This window comes from Panthera onca, chromosome D3 (assembly GCF_046562875.1).
Source record: "Panthera onca isolate mPanOnc1 chromosome D3, mPanOnc1 haplotype 2, whole genome shotgun sequence".
Taxonomy (NCBI): domain Eukaryota; kingdom Metazoa; phylum Chordata; class Mammalia; order Carnivora; family Felidae; genus Panthera; species Panthera onca.
The window spans coordinates 16849747-16867378 of NC_138350.1; the positions used below are offsets into that span (position 1 = coordinate 16849747).

The 17632-nt window shown below is 52.1% G+C and overlaps 2 protein-coding genes across 4 annotated transcripts; one reads left to right on the plus strand and one right to left on the minus strand.

Moving 5' to 3' along the window:
* Positions 1-242: 242 nt before the first annotated feature.
* Positions 243-12727, minus strand: ALKBH2 (alkB homolog 2, alpha-ketoglutarate dependent dioxygenase). 3 transcript variants are annotated; one of them, XM_078435686.2, is made up of 5 exons: positions 12626-12727; positions 12257-12435; positions 3806-4237; positions 2632-2830; positions 243-1589 (listed from the first exon to the last, which is right to left on the minus strand). In XM_078435686.2, exons 3-5 carry the CDS (start codon positions 4080-4082, stop codon positions 1283-1285), a joined length of 783 nt encoding a protein of 260 aa, XP_078291812.2. In that variant the 5' UTR covers positions 4083-4237; positions 12257-12435; positions 12626-12727; the 3' UTR covers positions 243-1282. The 3 variants fall into 3 exon arrangements, with proteins under 3 accessions (XP_078291812.2, XP_060468485.2, XP_060468484.2); XM_060612502.3 differs by lacking the exons at positions 12257-12435; positions 12626-12727 and adding an exon at positions 7018-7064; XM_060612501.3 differs by lacking the exons at positions 12257-12435; positions 12626-12727 and adding an exon at positions 4370-4766.
* UNG (uracil DNA glycosylase) lies at positions 7171-17407 on the plus strand. The gene is made up of 7 exons (XM_060612500.3): positions 7171-7360; positions 8001-8207; positions 8793-8888; positions 11387-11484; positions 12155-12243; positions 13551-13729; positions 16353-17407. The coding sequence occupies exons 1-7, from the start codon at positions 7229-7231 to the stop codon at positions 16491-16493; spliced, it is 942 nt and encodes a 313-aa protein (XP_060468483.1). The 5' UTR covers positions 7171-7228; the 3' UTR covers positions 16494-17407.
* Positions 17408-17632: the final 225 nt, after the last annotated feature.

Here is a 17632-nt window from a genome sequence, read left to right on the forward strand (position 1 = left end):
CTTCCCACAAAAAAAAGAGAAAGTTTTCAATTTTTAAAAACGTATCTTTACAGTTGATCATCTAGTATTGTCATTTCATTACAGGTCCGTACTCTAAATTTATTGGTTTCTAGTAGCCTGATACAAAGACTGTATTGAGCACTCTCTTCCCTCTTTGGATAAGTCTCATGAATGCCTCTCAGGACCACAGGAAGTTTGAGGACACACAGTAGTATCTATGTTTTAGCTAGTTTTATTTAAACAAACAAAAAAAAAAGATACCAAACTCAAATGGACTCCTCAGAGTTAAGATTTGGAATCAGAGCTGTCTAAAAGGTCCCCCGAGGTAAGGCTGAGGACCATGCTCCTTCTGGTGGGGGCAGGCTGGCAGACACTTCTAGACGATGCCTGGGTGTTGGCTAAAAGCGGAAGTGGCCCAGGTGATCACCATCCCGCCTGGCCCGGCACTCACCCCCGAGGACTCCAGACTCACTACCGATTGAAAATACTGTGAAGGTTCTCCAGGCCACGGGCATCAGGGAGAGAGGAACAGTTCGAAGCATCTGAGGCCTTCACTGCTGACGCCCCTTCCTGATTCCGTGGCAGGCCCTGGCTTTGACGCTGAACCCAGTCCACCTATTTTGCCTGGGTCTGGTGGAACAAACCCCCAGTTACGTGACCTGACGCGGCGTTGCAAAGTCGCAGCTTTCAGTCACTGCTCTCCTGCCACCGCTTACTCTTTGAAGCCTGCCACTAAAGAGACACGCTGGGCACGAAAGGGGATGATCCTCTGAACGTTTAGCTGTCAGCAGATCTTTGGTCAGAGGCCAGGGTGGGAGCCAAGGTTGTAAATGTGAATGATAATCTGTGCAGTCTCTTAACCTGACTTAAAGCTGACTTCCTCATTTCGTAAATTATTAGGCATTGAGTAGCAGCCACATCATCTTATTTCTGGCTTTAAGTTATTTACAGAGTGGCTTCTCTTGGCAAAAAACCGAAGTTAAACTAGTAGTTTATGCCATAATAACTGCTGATTTATGTATTTGCTAAAGGTACCTTTTGTATCTGCTGTGTATTATAGTAATAAAAGAATCTTTTTGTTAGGAAAAAAAATCAACTGGTATTCTTTCATACTTGACCAATTTGATAAAGCCATCCTCTTTCGGAATCCTGCATTGCTGTGCAATAAGCCCCACGCTTGGATTAAACCTCTTCTGTGTTCCCTTTTCGGAAAGGGGATGCCAGTTCCCTCCTGGAGTAGGGAGGGAGGAGAAATTAGACTTACAAACTGCTGACAAAGTTTTTACTTTTTAGTAGGCAGAATTTTGCGAAATGTCAGATTGACCCGTGGAGCTAGAATCTTCTTTCGGACGGGGAGACTGTGATACCAGTGAGTGTTGGTCGGGTGGTTCATCATAAGCAAACTTCCGTGGGCCAGCTGAAGCCTGACCACCTCCACCTTCCGGGAGGGCTGCTTCCCCCGAGAATCCTTATGCCGGAAGAAGAAATCTCTGCAGGCCCCGAAGGAGACTGAGGCTATGGGGCTCCCGGGAGCCAGTTCCCTTTCATCATCTCTGTGTTCACCGATGTGGTCACGGCCATCTTTGTACCTGCCACGAGAAAACAAGCACGATGTACAAAATGGCTCTCTCCCGGAACGTGCCAGAACCCTTGCTGTCCTACTGCGTGAAAGGTGCGAGGAGCAGCCCCCGCTCATGGTTCTGCAGGGGCGGGGGGGCCTCCTCCGGGTACGCAGATGAGCCGCGCCTGGTCTCCATTTGACCTCTTCCTATTTGATCCCTCACCTTAAAACACACCTCACCAAAAGAAGCCACGAACACGTCTTCCACTCCTCCCAGTTTGTGTATGTAAACCAGTATAACATAAGATGGTTTCTCCCTACACTTAGACTCTGCACAGATAGCGTAAGTGCCCATCTCTGAGCTCCTGGTACCCTCTCTCCCTCACTTCTCCAGCCAGATCAGTGGGATTCCCGTTCTATACGCACCCCAAGCCCCCTCTGCTCTTCCTCCAGATGTGTGTGTGGCTCATGCCCTCTCTCCAGTTAGTCTCCAACTCCAACATCAGCATCTCGGTAAGCCCTCTGCTAACCACCTTCCCCTAAACTCAGGGTTCGTAAGCGGAGCGATTCTGTCCCCCGCCCAAGGGACGCCTGGCAATGTTTGGAGACACTCTGGTGGCTGCGACTGGGAAGGGGATGCCCCTGGCATCCAGTGGGTGGAAGCCAGGGATGTTGCTCCCATCCTGTGATGCACAGGGCAGTCCCAAGAGGAATCACCTGGCCTGAAACATCAGTGTCGCTGCTGAGAAACCCTGACCTAAACCCAGATCCCTTCCTCCTCGCCATTCTTTAGCAAAATCAGCCTGTTTCATTTTCTTTCAGACACTTGTCAGCATCTCGAATGATCTTGTTCAACTGTTTGTTCATCAGACAATCCCCTCTCGCTTCCCAGTGCAGCACGGGCTCCACGAAGACTGACCGCTGGTGCTGTCCCTGCTGCACTAAGGAATTACTTGTACAAATGGGTAAAATATGGTGAAATCTAAACTCATGCCTTCAGGAGAAGAAGATTTATACAATTCAGTCCAGCAACCTAAAGAAGAAAAAGTAAAACGCAGGTAGGACGTTACCTGTTCACGAGCACAAAGTTGAAGGTCTCTCCAGTCACCGCAGAAACACGATCCCGGACGCGCTCTAGAACTGGGATCCAGGGCTTTGGAGACAGAGTAAGGCCCGAAAACGTGTAGGTCAGCCCGGGGTTGCCGTAGGTCGCCTGCTTCCTGGGCACACTGTGCCACTTCCCAAACACCTGGACCCTGGCCAGCGCGCCTGTGCAGATAGAACATGGCAGCTCAGGAGGGCAGGCAGGTGAGGACCCCACACGTTTGCTCCCTGAGTATTCAGGATCGAAAGGGGACTAAATCAGGAAGTAACATTTAGTCTCCTGACCAAGGACAAAACTCCCTGTTGCTAGCCCAAAATGTTCATGTAAGAACAGTGATTCTTGTCCTACACTTACAGAAACACGGTCTTGTCCATTTTCTTTTTTTTTAATACCGTGACTTCATTGTCTTGCCTACAGTGGGAACGTATCAAGAGGCTGAAACGCAAGCAAGCTGAAGTCAGGCTGCACGCTAGGGTGATCCCGCCAACCGCGGGGACCGAGGGTGTGGAGCCCCCAAGAAGGTGAAATTAATGCAGCCAAGGCTGTAGGCTGGGGTCTCCGTGGGCTTTTCTATGCCTGCAAGTGCTCTGCCACCTTGCAGGCGTTCTCAGTGTGCGTTCGGTCACCCGGCATCACCCGGAAACAGCCGCTAGAGCGTGGGGGAGGGGCCGGTGATCCACGTTCTCAGAAGCAACAAGGTCCTCCAGGTGATGCAGAGAACCCCCGTGGGGAGGAACTACCTGGTTATTTGCTGTGTCTCCTACGAGACCAGCTGCACCTCAGAATCACCTGGAAGCTTTCTAAAAACACCGATGCCCAGGCTGCACCCCCACCCTACTCTGATTCAGTTGGTCCCGGGTAGAACGCAGCATCTTTTTTATTTTTAACCTTCCCAGATGATTCTAATCAGTGGCCAAGTGGCAAGTCACTCTCAGCATCTGCCTGCTCCCGGTGGTGGGTGGGCAAACTTTTCTCCAGTTTGTGTCCCGAGCGCCCAACAAGGTGCCTGGCCCAGAGAATAGGTGTTGAATCAGTAAATGAAGTCCCCGGAACCAATGGCTCCCGAGTTCGTTATTTCTCCAAACACAGCCCGCTAGTTGTATGAAACAAGTCTTCAACACACACGGTCCTCTGCTTACCTGTAAAATACTCCACTTCCCGCTCCAGCTCCTGGAAAATCTTGTCTGCTTCAGCTTTGCCAAACAGGACTGTGTAATCACAGCTCAGGCCCTCAGCCCGGATGTGCTGCCAGCTGGGGCCGGCCTGGTGGCCTGCATTCCCCTGGGTCTCCGCCTTCGGCCTTTTCCTGCCACCCTCCTGGTCCACTTGCCGGCCTGCTGGACCTTCTCCGCTCACCTCTCGCTCCCTCTTTCCCAAAAGGTCCCCTAACTCCCCTTTCACCAGGAATCTGTCCATCCTGTCTCCACGAAGCAAAGACCTGGGCGCGGGAGGCAGGGCGGAGAGAGAGATTGCCCAGGCTCGGTCCCAGATCCAAAAATCGGCTTGGTGGAGAAGTGGTCCCACTGCATTTCTCCGCGGTGCTTTCAAGTTCCCACTTTTAACACCATGTTCTAGAACAGAAGTAGAGGATGTTGAAGTTGGAAGGGTCCCTCAGGATGTCCTGGGTCTCCCACACCTGGCTATGAATCACAATCTGCTTGCAAAACCCCCAAAAGCCTGCATTCCACCCGCAAGCACCTGACCTTATAAAGAAAGGACGCCTTTCCTGGGACGCCTGGAGAGGTGAAGGGGTTCGCCTAAAGTCACTCAGAAAAGCAGATTCCCTGTCTCCTTTTCACCCACTGCTGACCGGCCCTCCGACGCCACTACCCCCTCGGGTAAGCATAGCGATCCTCAAATGGCTACGATTCAGAGTCTGAATGTAAAACAGTTAAGCGTGATCACCCGCACGCCCAACTCCAAAAGAACTGCGTGGGGCCCAAAAGATCACCCGCACGCCCAACTCCAAAAGAACTGCCCGTGCGTGGGGCCAGGGGGAGGCGAGGGCGCCCTGAGAAACCCCAGAGAGCACCCGCGCCACCCTGAGCCCTGCAAACACCGGAGGCAGGGCTGTCGGGAAGCGGACGACACCCGCGCAGCCGCACTGCTTCCGGGCGGATTTCGGCGCCGGCTGGGAAATGCAGGCGCCTACAAACAGTATGGTGGCGGCTTCCTGGCGCCACCTGCTGGCCTTCTGGGCGCGCGGCACTCACTGCCGGGTTTCAGCCTGACTGCCTGGACTGTGCCGGCTGAGGATCCTGTGTGGTTTGGGAGCAGCTGTTGGGTGTCGCCTCTCCTCAGGGGCCACTGGGCGTCCAGGTAGGGAGCTGGGCCACCAGGTGGGAGCACGATTCCATGGCTCCTCTATCCGTCTCCACCACCCTAGCTGTGTGGCTCCTACAGGTTGCTAAAACTCTCTGGGTTTGAATTGCTTCATCTATACAGTAAGGGCTATAAAACCTATGCCCTGAGAGCACCATGAGGGTTATTAGATAAGATGTGTGAGAAATGCTTCTGTGCTCCAAATAAATGAGGGGCGCCTGGGTGGCTCAGTCAGTTAAGCGTCCGACTTCAGCTCAGGTCATGATCTCGCGGTCGTGAGTTCGAGCCCCGCGTCGGGCTCTGGGCTGATGGCTCAGAGCCTGGAGCCTGCTTCCGATTCTGTGTCTCCCTCTCTCTCTGCCCCTCCCCCGTTCATGCTCTGTCTCTCTCTGTCCCAAAAATAAATAAACGTTAAAAAAAAAAAATTAAAAAAAAATAAATAAATGGTAGGTTCCGTCAGTGCTCCTAATTTTGGTTTACTCTCTGTCTCCCCCAGTGGAGTGAACGAACGCTCGGGGAGACCGGAGCCCTCTTTTTGAATGATCTCGGCGCACAGTTGTGCAGGTTTGGACAAAAGCACACAGTCGTGTGACCACCAGCACAAGGAATCTCCAGAGGCTCCCTGGGGTTCTGTCGCCCCACAAGATCCCCCCCCCCCCAAGCCTCTTATCAGCTCCCTTTCACCCCTGAGCTTCCAACCACCGAGGTGTTGCCTGTCTCTATGGTTTTGTCTTTTCCAGACTTTCTTAGGAAGGCTATACAATATACAGCCGTTTGGGTCTGGCCTTTCCTTTAGTCCAAAAGCTTTCAAGACGCACCCCTTGTTCGTATTGGTTGGTTGTTCCTTCTACTGCTAGGTAGCATTCTATTGTATGGATGCCCCACAGTCTGTTACCCACCCCCCACCCCCATGAGGCACGTTTTTACAAATGAAGTCACCGTATCCATTCACGCATGAACTTTTGTGTGAATGCAGATTTTAATTGCACTTGGGTGAACCGCAGGGGTGCGTGGTAAGCGTCTGGTTCACTTGATACGCAAGCTGCTGAACTGTTTCCCAAAGTGGCCGGAAGCGCAAATGAAGTTGAGTTAGGGGCTTCTCTCCTGACACACCGGGCTCCTTGCCCCAGGCGCTGGAACACAACAGCAGTCAGATAAAAGTCCCTGCCCCCAGCAGGGTTCAATTTTGGAGGTGGAGACCAACAAGGAAATAAACAAGTATAGACAGTACAGAAGCTATAGAGTGACCAGCTAGAAAGTGGGGGAAGAGGAGGCCTTTCAGAGGAAGGGACCTCAGACCCAAAGCTTACCAGGTTGGGGGGGGGGGGGGCAGCGTGTGCAAGGCCGTACAGGCCAGGCAAGGGACAGGCTGGACTGTCCAGTGAATGTGAGAAAGCCAGATTCGGCCACCTCGCAGTAGTAGGGGCTCCCGTCCGAGCGGGGAAACAGCTCTACCAGCAGCGTAACAAGCTGGGGTTTATTCTAAAACCGATTTGAAAACTACAGGAGGATTTTACCTGGGGATTACCACGATTCATTTACATTTCAAAAGCAGCACTCTGGCGGCAAAGAGGGGAGCGGCCAGGATAGTAGCCAGGCGACGCACAGCGGCAGTTGAATCTGGGGTTTGTTTTGGAGATAGAGCCAAGAGGCCTGTTGATGGTTTGGACGCGGGGAGGGAGGGAGGGAACAAGAAGAATCGCAGGTGTATTGGGAAGAGTTTCTGGAATTTACTCTTCAAGACCTCAATTCCAGTCTCCCCCAAATCTTACAGGTTAGGCTAAACGCGGGACCGCACTAGGCCCTAGTTTAAGACCAGTAAAGTAGGTTGTGAAAACTGGGGCGTGCACCCGGACCTAAGGGCAAAACAAATTACTATTGTAATGTTAATTGCACCCCCACTACAACCCAGTGGGGCAGGTACTTCCAGCTCCTTTCCACTGCGGGGAGGTGAAGGGACGGGCCCCAAGGCAGAGGTGTGACTGCTGAGTACAATGAATGAAAGACTAAAACACCTAAGAAAACTCACCCTCCGGCCAGAGGCTTCCAAGCCCCGCCAGGAGCCAGGGGCGTTGCTCCGCGGGCCCTCCGGCACATGCGCATTAGACCCCCCACCGCCCCCTGCCCAGCCCCCCCCGATCGGAGCATGCGCGGGGCGTTTGGCGCCAATTTCGGACCGCTGCAGCCGGCGCATACCGCGGGTTCCCGGGCGGCGCGCGTTCACTCTCCCCGGCTCCGGGATGATTGGCCAGAAGACCCTCTACTCCTTCTTCTCCCCGAACCCCGCCGGGAAACGACGTACCCGCAGCCCCGAGCCGGCCGACCCAGGGACCGGCGTGGCGGCGGTAGCTGAGGAGAGCGGGGATGCGGCGGTGAGGCGCGGCGGGGACCGGGCACCGGGAGCAAGGGACCGGGAGGAGGGACCGGGGTCCCGCCCGACCGAGGGGTAACAGGGATGCACCGCTGACCCGTTAATTTGGGTCCTAGTGTTCAAAGCCGCCTGCACGTGTTCAAAACAGCCCAGGCAGTTTTCTATCGGCGGCCATTCTGAGGGGCCAGCCAATGGGGATGGATCGCGGGGCCCACGGCGCCAATCAGACGCGAGGGGGCCGCCCCGCTCGGCCCGCCGTCCAATCGGAGAGGACACGGGGCGGGAGCCCGAAGGGGTTTTGCCGCGAAAAGACCACGTGGGGACGCGGGTGGCGGGTCCGAGGGGGCGGGGCTCCTGGGTCGCGGCCTCCCAGCCCTTGTACCCCTCCGGAGGTGTCGCGGGCCTTGCTTCCTGCCCCTCTGCCAGCCGCAGTTTGGTACGCAACCCAAAACTGGGGTCAGCGGCCTGCCTTCCCGGCTGGGCTCCCTCACTCCGATTTTGCTGCGACTTGCCCCCTGGCGGCTGCGTCCCCGCGGATGGGCGTGCTGCTCAATGGGCCCTGGGGATGGGGGCGGCAGCTGCGGGCGCCCGGGCGCGGCCCGCTGCGGCTCGTGACCAGCCTGCGCGGGGATCGCTTGCAGGCCAGCCCTGCCAAGAAGGCCCGGGCCGGACAGGAGGACCCCGGCACGCCCCCCACCTCGCCGCTGAGCCCCGAACAGTTGGTCCGCATCCAGAGGAACAAGGCCGCCGCCCTGCTCAGGCTCGCCGCGCGCAACGTGCCCGTGGGTTTCGGTGAGAGTTGGAAGAAGCACCTCAGCGCCGAGTTCGGGAAACCGTATTTCATAAAGGTAAGCCTGGAGGCTGCGGGGCCCTTTGTGTTGCTCGTACAACTTGCCGAGTCCGCGTTTGTAGAATATTGCTTCCGCGTTTGTAGGATATTGCTTCCGTAGGCTTCTGTATTCCCTCCTTTAACGTCCTTGTGAGCTACGAAAGTAAAATACACCCATGGTGTTTTGCATTTGCACGCCTTAAGAGCTTACTGTAAGATGATCGGGGTCTTTGTTAACCATTCAGTTGGTCTGCTCTCCAGGGAAGAGCTGCGTGGTAAAATCGCAAACCCCTGACTGCGTTGACACCCGGTTCAACCTTTACAAAAAGAGGGGAGGGGTTGGCACCAAGAGGAAGTCAAAGCAGCCAGGCCCATCAACTCTGACCCACTCGAAACAGAGGGGAAGGGTACTGACTTTGGAGTGGGACATCCTCGGTGACCCGCAAGTACAGTTGTTCCTTGCTGTTTTTCAAAAGAATTTGGATATAAAACATGGCGAGGAGCTAGGTGGTGCTTCTGTTAGCTTACATTGGAAGTTTTCTTAATGAATTCTCGTGCTTTCCGGTGAGAATCTGATTTTAAATCTAATTTGCCTTTACCTCAGCTCATGGGATTTGTTGCAGAAGAAAGAAAACATTACACCGTGTACCCACCCCCACACCAAGTCTTCACCTGGACGCAAATGTGTGACATAAGACATGTAAGTACAAGTTGTCGGTGAGTTTTAGTAAAAGGGGGGGAGGGTGAGAATCCAGTAGTTATTTGTGAATGGCCCTGGAGTTAAGGCACTGTCCATCATTGAGTGATAAATGCTGAAATGGTGAGTTTTGGGCTGGCTGTTTTGTAGCCTGTTAACTTTCTAACTTTTAGCATGTGCCACCAAGGCAGCAAAAAAGAAAAAATTATACGTAGACTTTGGGTCTGTGTGCTCTAATTTTTTGGGTTTTATTTAATCCTGAAAGCAGCTCCATGCCAGCATCACATCTTATTGTGGTGGCGGTGAGGAAACTGAGGCAGGAAGCGGTTAGGTCTTTTTCAATTGGTTATTGTCCATCCACCTTGACCTGCAGGTCAGTACTCTCTTTGTCTGACCACACTGTCTTTCATAGGTGATGCTTTCAAGCTCTTCCGGCCTCAGCAATTCTGCTGCCCTTTTAACAGACCCCTTTGCTCTGGTTCATTCCGTGCAACATCTACTGACTGGCTTGGTCTGGTCACTTCAGTCTCCTGCTCAGAAGCTTGTTTATGGCTTCATACTGTACGAACGACAGAAGCTGAACATGAAAATAGCCGTGGCCTACTGCCTGGCCTGTCCTCCACCCCCAACCCTCTTGCTTCAGAGTTGGACAGTGTGACAAGAATCCTCTCTTCTGTCTTTTGAAAAACTCGATGAGATCCATCTATGGCACCTCCTGGAAGCCTGTTACCCACTACCTTTGTGATCTGGGCTTCCTCTCCAGTACATTTAGTGTCTCTTCATGCTGGAGTACTCTCTACACCCAGCTCGGGGCTTGAGATTTTATATTTTGTTCTTATCCTGTTCCCTTCCCCGTCTTGTAAGCCAAGGGCAGGAATGTGTGATTTGGTAAATCCTGTCTCTGTTAAATCTCGTAGAAATGAGATTAGGTGAATAACCCATTTAGATAAGGCTGTCACACCTAATATTTAGCAGACTTGACAGTTTTTCACTTTAAAATGTTTTTTTTTTTTTTCAACGTTTTTTATTTATTTTTGGGACAGAGAGAGACAGAGCATGAACGGGGGAGGGGCAGAGAGAGAGGGAGACACAGAATCGGAAACAGGCTCCAGGCTCCGAGCCATCAGCCCAGAGCCTGACGTGGGGCTCGAACTCACGGACCGCGAGATCGTGACCTGGCTGAAGTCGGACGCTTAACCGACTGAGCCATCCAGGCGCCCCAACAGTTTTTCACTTTAGAGCGAGAGCTTTGAATAGAGCTCCCGGTTTTCTAAAGTTAAAGAAACCAAGTCCTGTTTAATTCAGTACGAGTTTGTGCCTTGTTTGAACAGTGAGTCCTGTTTTGAATGCCAGTGACCACTGTCAACAGGAAAAGGAGAACGTGACAGTTCTGTGGATCAGGTGGCTCAGGGAGTTGTCTTGACAGACGGGGAGGTTTAGTGACTCCTTCGGGGTCGTCCCTTATCCAGGACCGGAACCGAAGGCTTCCCTGCTGGGACCGGCTGCTTCACGAGGGAGAATATGCTGAGGACGGAGTGCACACCAATGGGAGGAGCAGGGGGGTCCTCAGAAACTTCCCGATGTCTGAAGGTTGGGTTGTGAAGGATGCGGTGTATGTTAGGCACAAGAGAAGCTTCTGAGAAGGAACAGCAGGGCCAGAAACATGAGAATGAGGAGGTGGGCTGGCACCGGATCGAACTGACTAGCTGTATTTTAATACTGCCTGTGACAGTGACCTCACTACTTGAAATTGCATGTTGCCACCTGCTCCAGCACCTTTGACCTTCTTCTGTTCCATCCCTCGGGATATGGGGGAACAGGCCTCTTCCTGTGTTGCTGGTAGGGAATTTGAATTGCCTCCCCTCATTGAAAAGCAATTTGTAAAATACACCTGTCCTGGGACCAGCGCCTCCGCTCTTCTGAATCTGTTCCATACGTAGAGAAACAGTGTATAAGGATACACATATTAGGGTGTTTGCTGCAGTATTTTTCTTGTGACAGAAGAAACTTAGGAAACAAGCCAACTACTTATTAGTGGCTGAGTGCTTTGGGGATTGGAGGACGCATAAAAGGCACGATGTAGGGTGATGGCTACAATAACCCCAATTGTATAGGTCACTTTACAACGTTGACTCAGGAGGGGATAAGGAAGAGCAGGAGGCCCCGAACCACTCTGTGTGTTTCTGGATGGTTGTACTTGTGCCAAGGGCACGTTTTTTGAAATTTGAAAAACGAAGGGAATGAGAAAGACCTGAACCTGTTTTCACACACTTGCGTCAGAGAAGGAGTGGGGCCGTGCAGCAGGGTGACTGAGTGAAGGCTAACTTGATAATGGAAAGTAATGGTGCCGGGTCACCCTCTCCCTTCTGGGGCTTCTTAGTTGGGTTGGAGAGCCGCCTGTCTCCTCATCACGGTCCTTTGTACAGGTTATCAGGCAGGCAGGTGTTCGTGTAAACTGCCTATGCGACAGTATTTACTCTCTTGCCACCTGGTGTTCACAGGTGAAGGTTGTCATCCTGGGACAGGATCCATATCACGGACCCAATCAAGCCCACGGTCTCTGCTTTAGTGTTCAAAGACCCATTCCACCTCCACCCAGGTACGATTGCTTCACAGATGGCTCGGGTCCAAGTGTGATTACTTTCAGGTGTGTGCTTTGTGGATCATACATGCACTTGGGAGACTTCCAATAGCCATTGGAGTAGGATTTCTCCATCTTGGTACTGTCAACATCAGGGGTTGGGTCTTTTTATGGGAGAGGTGAAGGGTGTTTAGTAGTGGCTTCTACCCGCTGCCGCCCCCCGCCCCCCCCCCCCCCCCCCCCCCCCGCAGAACTAGAGGTGCTGGTAAAATGGCAGTGATGGATGTCTTTGGACAGTGCCCGAAGTCCCCTGGGGTGCAAAAATGACCCCTGATTAAAAACCACTGCTTTGGAGAATTTGACGTATAAAATGTAAGAACATAACAAATACACAAAGATCTAAAACTAGAAGCATTAATTGGGAGGGAGGTTGTAACTCCTGGGCTGATTTACTTAAGTCATCCAAAGTGCTATTCCTTAAATTCAAGCCTAAACCAAAGGAAAGGTCTTTGGCAAGGTTACCGGTCAGAGGAGTGTGATGCTTCCTCACGAATCCGCCGGGTCCGTTCGGCCCTCCCCCTGCACGGGCTGGGGTGCAGGCTGGAATCCACGTGTATGTTGGAGGCTACTGGATTCTCGGAATTGTGCTCGAGATCTGTTTTTTGTTTTTCTCCTGGCTTACTTTCAGTTTGGAAAACATTTATAGAGAGCTGTCTACAGACATAGATGGTTTTGTTCATCCTGGTCACGGAGATTTATCCGGGTGGGCCAAACAAGGTAAGCCACCTACCTGGCTGCTAGATGTGTCCTGGATGGATTTCAGCACAGTCTTCCCTTGTCCTGCACTGCTTGCTTATGTTTATAAAAGAACACAGCACTGGAACATTCTCACAGACTGACTGCATTTATACAAGTCAAAATATGTGTCTCCTCTTTATCCTCCAGCCAGTGTTTTCGTTCGTGTTTTAACTGTAATTTGAAAGAGAGAAGTTTGTTCTTTCTTGTTATTTATTTTTAAGTAATCTCTACACCCAACTAGGGGCTTGAACTCACAACCCCAAGATCAAAGTTGCACGCTCCACCGACTGAGCCGGCCAGGTGCCCTTTGTAATTAATGTTTTATATTTGCTAACTTTGACCACTTGGGAGGTGACCTTACCTTTCTCATTTCAGCACTCGGGTTGTGTTTTTTCTCTGTTGAATACCATTTACAGGACTTTTTCTTTCTTCCTTTCCTTTCTTTTTCTTTTCTTTTCTTTTTCTTTTCTTCCTTTTTCTTTTCTTCCTTTCATTGGTTCTTTTCTTTCTTTCTTTTCTTTCTTTCTTGCCTAAACGTTTATTTTTGAGAGAGAATGAGAGCACAAGCTGGGAGCAGAGGATCCGAAGCAGGCTCTGTGCTGGCCACAGAAACCTCGATGCAGGGCTCCAACTTGTGAATCGTGAGGTCATAATCTGAGCCAAAATAGAACACTTAACCAACTGAACCAAGCAGACAGCCGGCCGGACTTTCTTCCTTCCTCCCTTTCTAACAAATAAACTATAACCAGATAAGGAAAGAATATTTACCATCTGATTCTTTTTTCTTTCTCTTATTATTTTTTAATTTTTTAATGTCTATTTATTTTTGAGAGAGAGACCTAGCATAAGCAGGAGAGGGCAGAGAGACACAGACTCTGAAACAGGCTCCAGGCTCTGAGCTGTTAGCACAGAGCCCGACGTGGGGCTTGAACTCACAAGCCTTGAGATCGTGACCTGAGCCGAAGTTGGAGGCTCAACCAACTGAGCCACCCAGGCGCCTCACTTGGGATAGACAGATGTTTGAAACAACCCTGATGACTGATGAAAGGCACGTTCACTGTTACAAACTTAGAAGATGTTGAAATTGCAGAGGTGAAAATAAAATGCTCTCTGGTCTTGCCCGGAGGTGCCCAGCAGTCATGTTGCATTGCTTTCTTTGGGAGCCGGTTTCAGACAGCTGTGCTGGACCCCGACACGGGAACGGTTCCACGGGCACAGCCCCTGTTGTCAGGTGTCTGGGCTGGCTCGTTTGTCTTTTCAGCCGTTTCTTTGCTGTGTGTCTGTAGGTGTTCTCTTACTCAACGCAGTCCTCACCGTCCGGGCACATCAGGCTAATTCGCATAAGGAGAGAGGATGGGAGGAGTTTACGGATGCGGTCGTGTCCTGGCTAAATCACAACTCCAGCGGCCTCGTCTTCCTGCTCTGGGGCTCTTACGCTCAGAAGAAAGGCAGTGCCATCGATAGGGTATGGTTGTTGTGTTTTGTCTTTTAAACACTTTAAGCCAGTTGAGAAAATCTTAGGAATTTTCCGTTGTGTGGTCTTGGAAAACCCCATGTCCTAAGATGAAGCTTATTCTCCCTAAAGACTTAAGAGTTAGGGTCAGGTTTGCCATTGAAAATTAAGCAAAATTCAGACGAATTACAAGAATGATGACTTGTGTGAGAGGAAAGCACCGGGCCAACTTCTGATTCAGTAGCGTTAGTAACGCGGGCGTGGACCTGCCACATACGTAGAATGATGCGGGCACCGTCCGGTGCAAACGATGCAGTAAGTGGCCAGTAAGGCCAAGGACCCCGCGACCACCGAGCCGCCCGCCCTCGGCTTCCCCCCACCTGCTCCTTCTCTGCTCTTCTCCCTCTGTTTCCAGAAGGAGCAGCGTACCTGGTGCCGAGATTAAAAGCCAGACGCCATCCTTGAATCTCTCCTTGCCCTCCTGGCCTTAAATCCTGTCCCCTTGCCTCCCCTGATGCCAGTCCTCCTCCCGCTCACCGTTGACGGTGCCACCAAAGGCTTTCTGTTTCTGGGGTCTACTCCCCGCGCCTTTACGTGACCGGCAACCGAGTAGGAGCCACGCGAAGGCGCTTCTCTCTCTACAGAGGGTCTGTGTCAAGGAAGCAGACGTTTTCAGGTGTTGTGAGGCAGCGCATAATAAAATCTGGCATGAGTGAACTAACTGCTGAGATCTGATTCTCTAGGCAAGTAGGAAGTGTCCGTGCGAGCCGTCTCCATCTCTGCCTTGGGGAGACTGAAGGGCTGCGTGGCTCTTCGTGTTTTAATCTTTATTATCGACAATGGTCCGGTTGGACGGGAGGCGCTTGTAAAAGCTTGGTCATTAGAAGCAAGTTGCGGGTCCAGCCCAGTGGCTTTCCTGAGCGCCGGGTCTGTCTGTCCCGGCTGCCGCGAGGCACATCACATTCGGAGCTTCCCGAGTTAACGCTCTCCTTTCCTCAGCCGGCCTCGCTGAACCTGCTCCCGCGTACTCCCCAAGGGTGGAGGGTACCGCCGCCGGGCACTTGTGCAAACAGAAGTCCCATCCCGCACTGTCCCTCCCCCCTCCCCATCCTGCAGGTGTCAGGCCTTCAGAGCCTTTCCCCTGCTCTCAGATGCCTCCCCACCTAACTGTCTGTGCCTGGCCCAGGCCCTCACCTGATCTTGCCAGAGTGTCCCATGGAGTCCCCCCGTGGAAGGCCTTGCCTTGGGTGGGGTCTTGAGCACGAGCACGCCCCGGGCTGCCTCTCAGCCGCAGCTCCCACCTTCTCCACTCCCCCCCGCCCCCCCCACCTCTTCCCTGTGTCCCGCTTCCCTGCCTGCCTTTGAATATCGTGCCTCCTCGGTCCAGAGACTTCCTTCAGAGCCCAGCATGGCTCACATTTTCAGGGCCAGGCTAGTAAGCACTTAACCTGCGTAAGTTACCTGTCAGGCTGCATCAAGACCCACGGGCCTTCTTTGTCCCTGCACGGCATCTCCACAAGTCGGGCACTCTTCTTCCCCGTTTACAGATGAAGACTGACGTGCGGGCTGGACTCCTTGACTTCTCTGGGGCCACACGACACGGCAGTCAGAACTTGAACCCAGGCCATCTGGCTCCCGGCTCCGTGTTTTTTTGTTTTGTTTTTATATAAGTAATATTTACCCCCAATGTGGGGCTTGACCCCCCGACCCTGCCATCGGGGGTCGCGTGCTCTTCTGACTGAGCCAGCCAGGTGCCCCTTCAGGCTCTGGTTCTTAACCACACTGCGCCGCCTGGCTTTAATGATGGCCCCTCCCGGATGGAGGTGTTTGAAGGCAGGGATGTTGTGAAAACACTTGTGAAGTAGCATTTATTTATCTTTAATATTTTTATTTTTGCCGGAGCGTGAATGGGGGAGGGGCAGAGAGAGGAGGGGCAGAGGATCTGAAGCGGGCTGGGTGCTGACAGCAGAAAGCCTGATGCCGGGGACTGAACTCAGGAACCATGAGATCATGACCTGAGCCAAAGTTGGATGCTCAACCCACTGAGCGCCCCAGGTGCCCCGAGGTTTTTATTTACATACAGAAAAGAAGCAAGAAAACAAACGTCCCTGGTCTTCCTGCTCCATTAACTAGAGTTGACATTTAAAAAATCAAAGTGTTCTGTTTTTGTTGACAGTTCAGGTAATACAGGAAAGTGTAAAATAGAAAGTAGATAAATGCCTTCCACTATTTCTTTTCCCTAAAGGAACTATAGTGTCTTAGATATTTTCCCAAAAAAACCTTTTTGTGTAATTATCCCTTTTTTCTTCTACTTGCGATATTTAGGTCTTTCCACATCAGCCCACTAGCTCAGCCTTGTTCTTCTGATATCCTCGTGGTGTCCCCTTGTAAGAAGTTCAGGGAAGTGTTTGCAGCCAGTTGCCTAACCCTGGGTTTATGATGTGAGGTCTTTCCTGACCCAAGCCTGGAACGTCATGCCTGCATCTCCACGTGGGTCTATGCCCCGTGGGGTCCGTTGGCAAACGCATTCTTAGCAGTGGGATCGCTAGATCCTAAGATACGGGCACATGACCGCTGCGTAGGCGGTGCCTCCGGTCCCAGACGTGCCGACTTTGATTCTCTCGTTCTCTTTCAGAAACGTCACCACGTGCTGCAGACCGCTCACCCCTCCCCGTTGTCGGTGTACAGAGGGTTCTTTGGATGTAGACACTTCTCTAAAACCAATGAGTTGCTGCAGAAGTCTGGCAAGGAGCCCATCAACTGGAAGGATCTGTGACCCTAAACTGGGGAGGCTGTCCCTGGGCCGGCTTTTAGAAGCTGCTAGTGAAGTTACTCGCCAAGAGTGGCAGCAAAGGCTCTACTCTGGGACCTCATGTCTGTCTTTGCAACACGCCTTTGGACTAAAATATACCTTCACGGTATTTGGGAGAGAGAGGCGGTCAAATACTCCAGACCACTGCTCTCTGTGTCACCTTTATGGTAAAAGGGGACAGGAAACAGAAGCACCTTGTGGTACAGCCAGCTGTTACTTTAGTTGGACTTTAGGTTGTAGTGTTGGGTGTGTTTATTTAGCAAGGCCCTCCTTTGCCCAGCTTGGCTTCCCGTTCTTGGCCAAGTACACTGCTCCCCGCATCCTTCTGAGAGCCCCGAGGCCCCTCCTTGCAGGAAGCGGGACATTTTGCAAGTGCCCAGAAATTTGGGGCTGAAAGTTCTTGAGGACTGATCTCTGAGTGAGCCTTCAACAGATCGGGAGAGGGAAGTGAACTGGGGCTTGTTTTCTAGTTACTCTATGGGTGTTCCTAGGAATAAACAGTGGAAGTTGAACTGGAAGAAAGAGAAAGGGGAGTTATTTTTTTTTTTATTTTTTATTTTTTTAAAGAGGAAATGCTTTTCTTCTCTGGAGTATCTCGAGTTGGGGGATTTCAGGAAGCACAGAGTGCCACTTGCTGTTTTTTTATGGACTGAAATCACATGGGGATTTTTTTTTCAACACTGGTGAATTTTGCTGTTTTAAAAATACTTCTGCAGATGTATATATATATTTTTTAATCCTTTGTCGGGGAGACCGTCTTTTGTTAGGTCTGTACCTCCGTCCTCCATCCTGTTAGAGATGCCGTTGCTGTGTTAGTTGGGGGAAAGGGGGCGTTAACTCCAAGTGAGCTTGGCAATAAAAAGATAGTTGAAGTTTCACTCCGTGCCCAGTGCTCTTTCTGTCAGCTCCCTCTGGCCGGGCGCGCTCCGGCTGCCCCGCAGCAACCTTTGTGGGCAGGAAGTGCTGCCCCCCCCCCAACCCTTCCGCCCCGCCCCTCGGATGGAGCCGCCCACCTCTCCAGGCCGGGTAAGCCCTGGGCGGGTTCCCGGGAGGGTCACCGACCGCCGGGCCTCACCCCAGCCGGGAGATGGCGATGGGGCCGT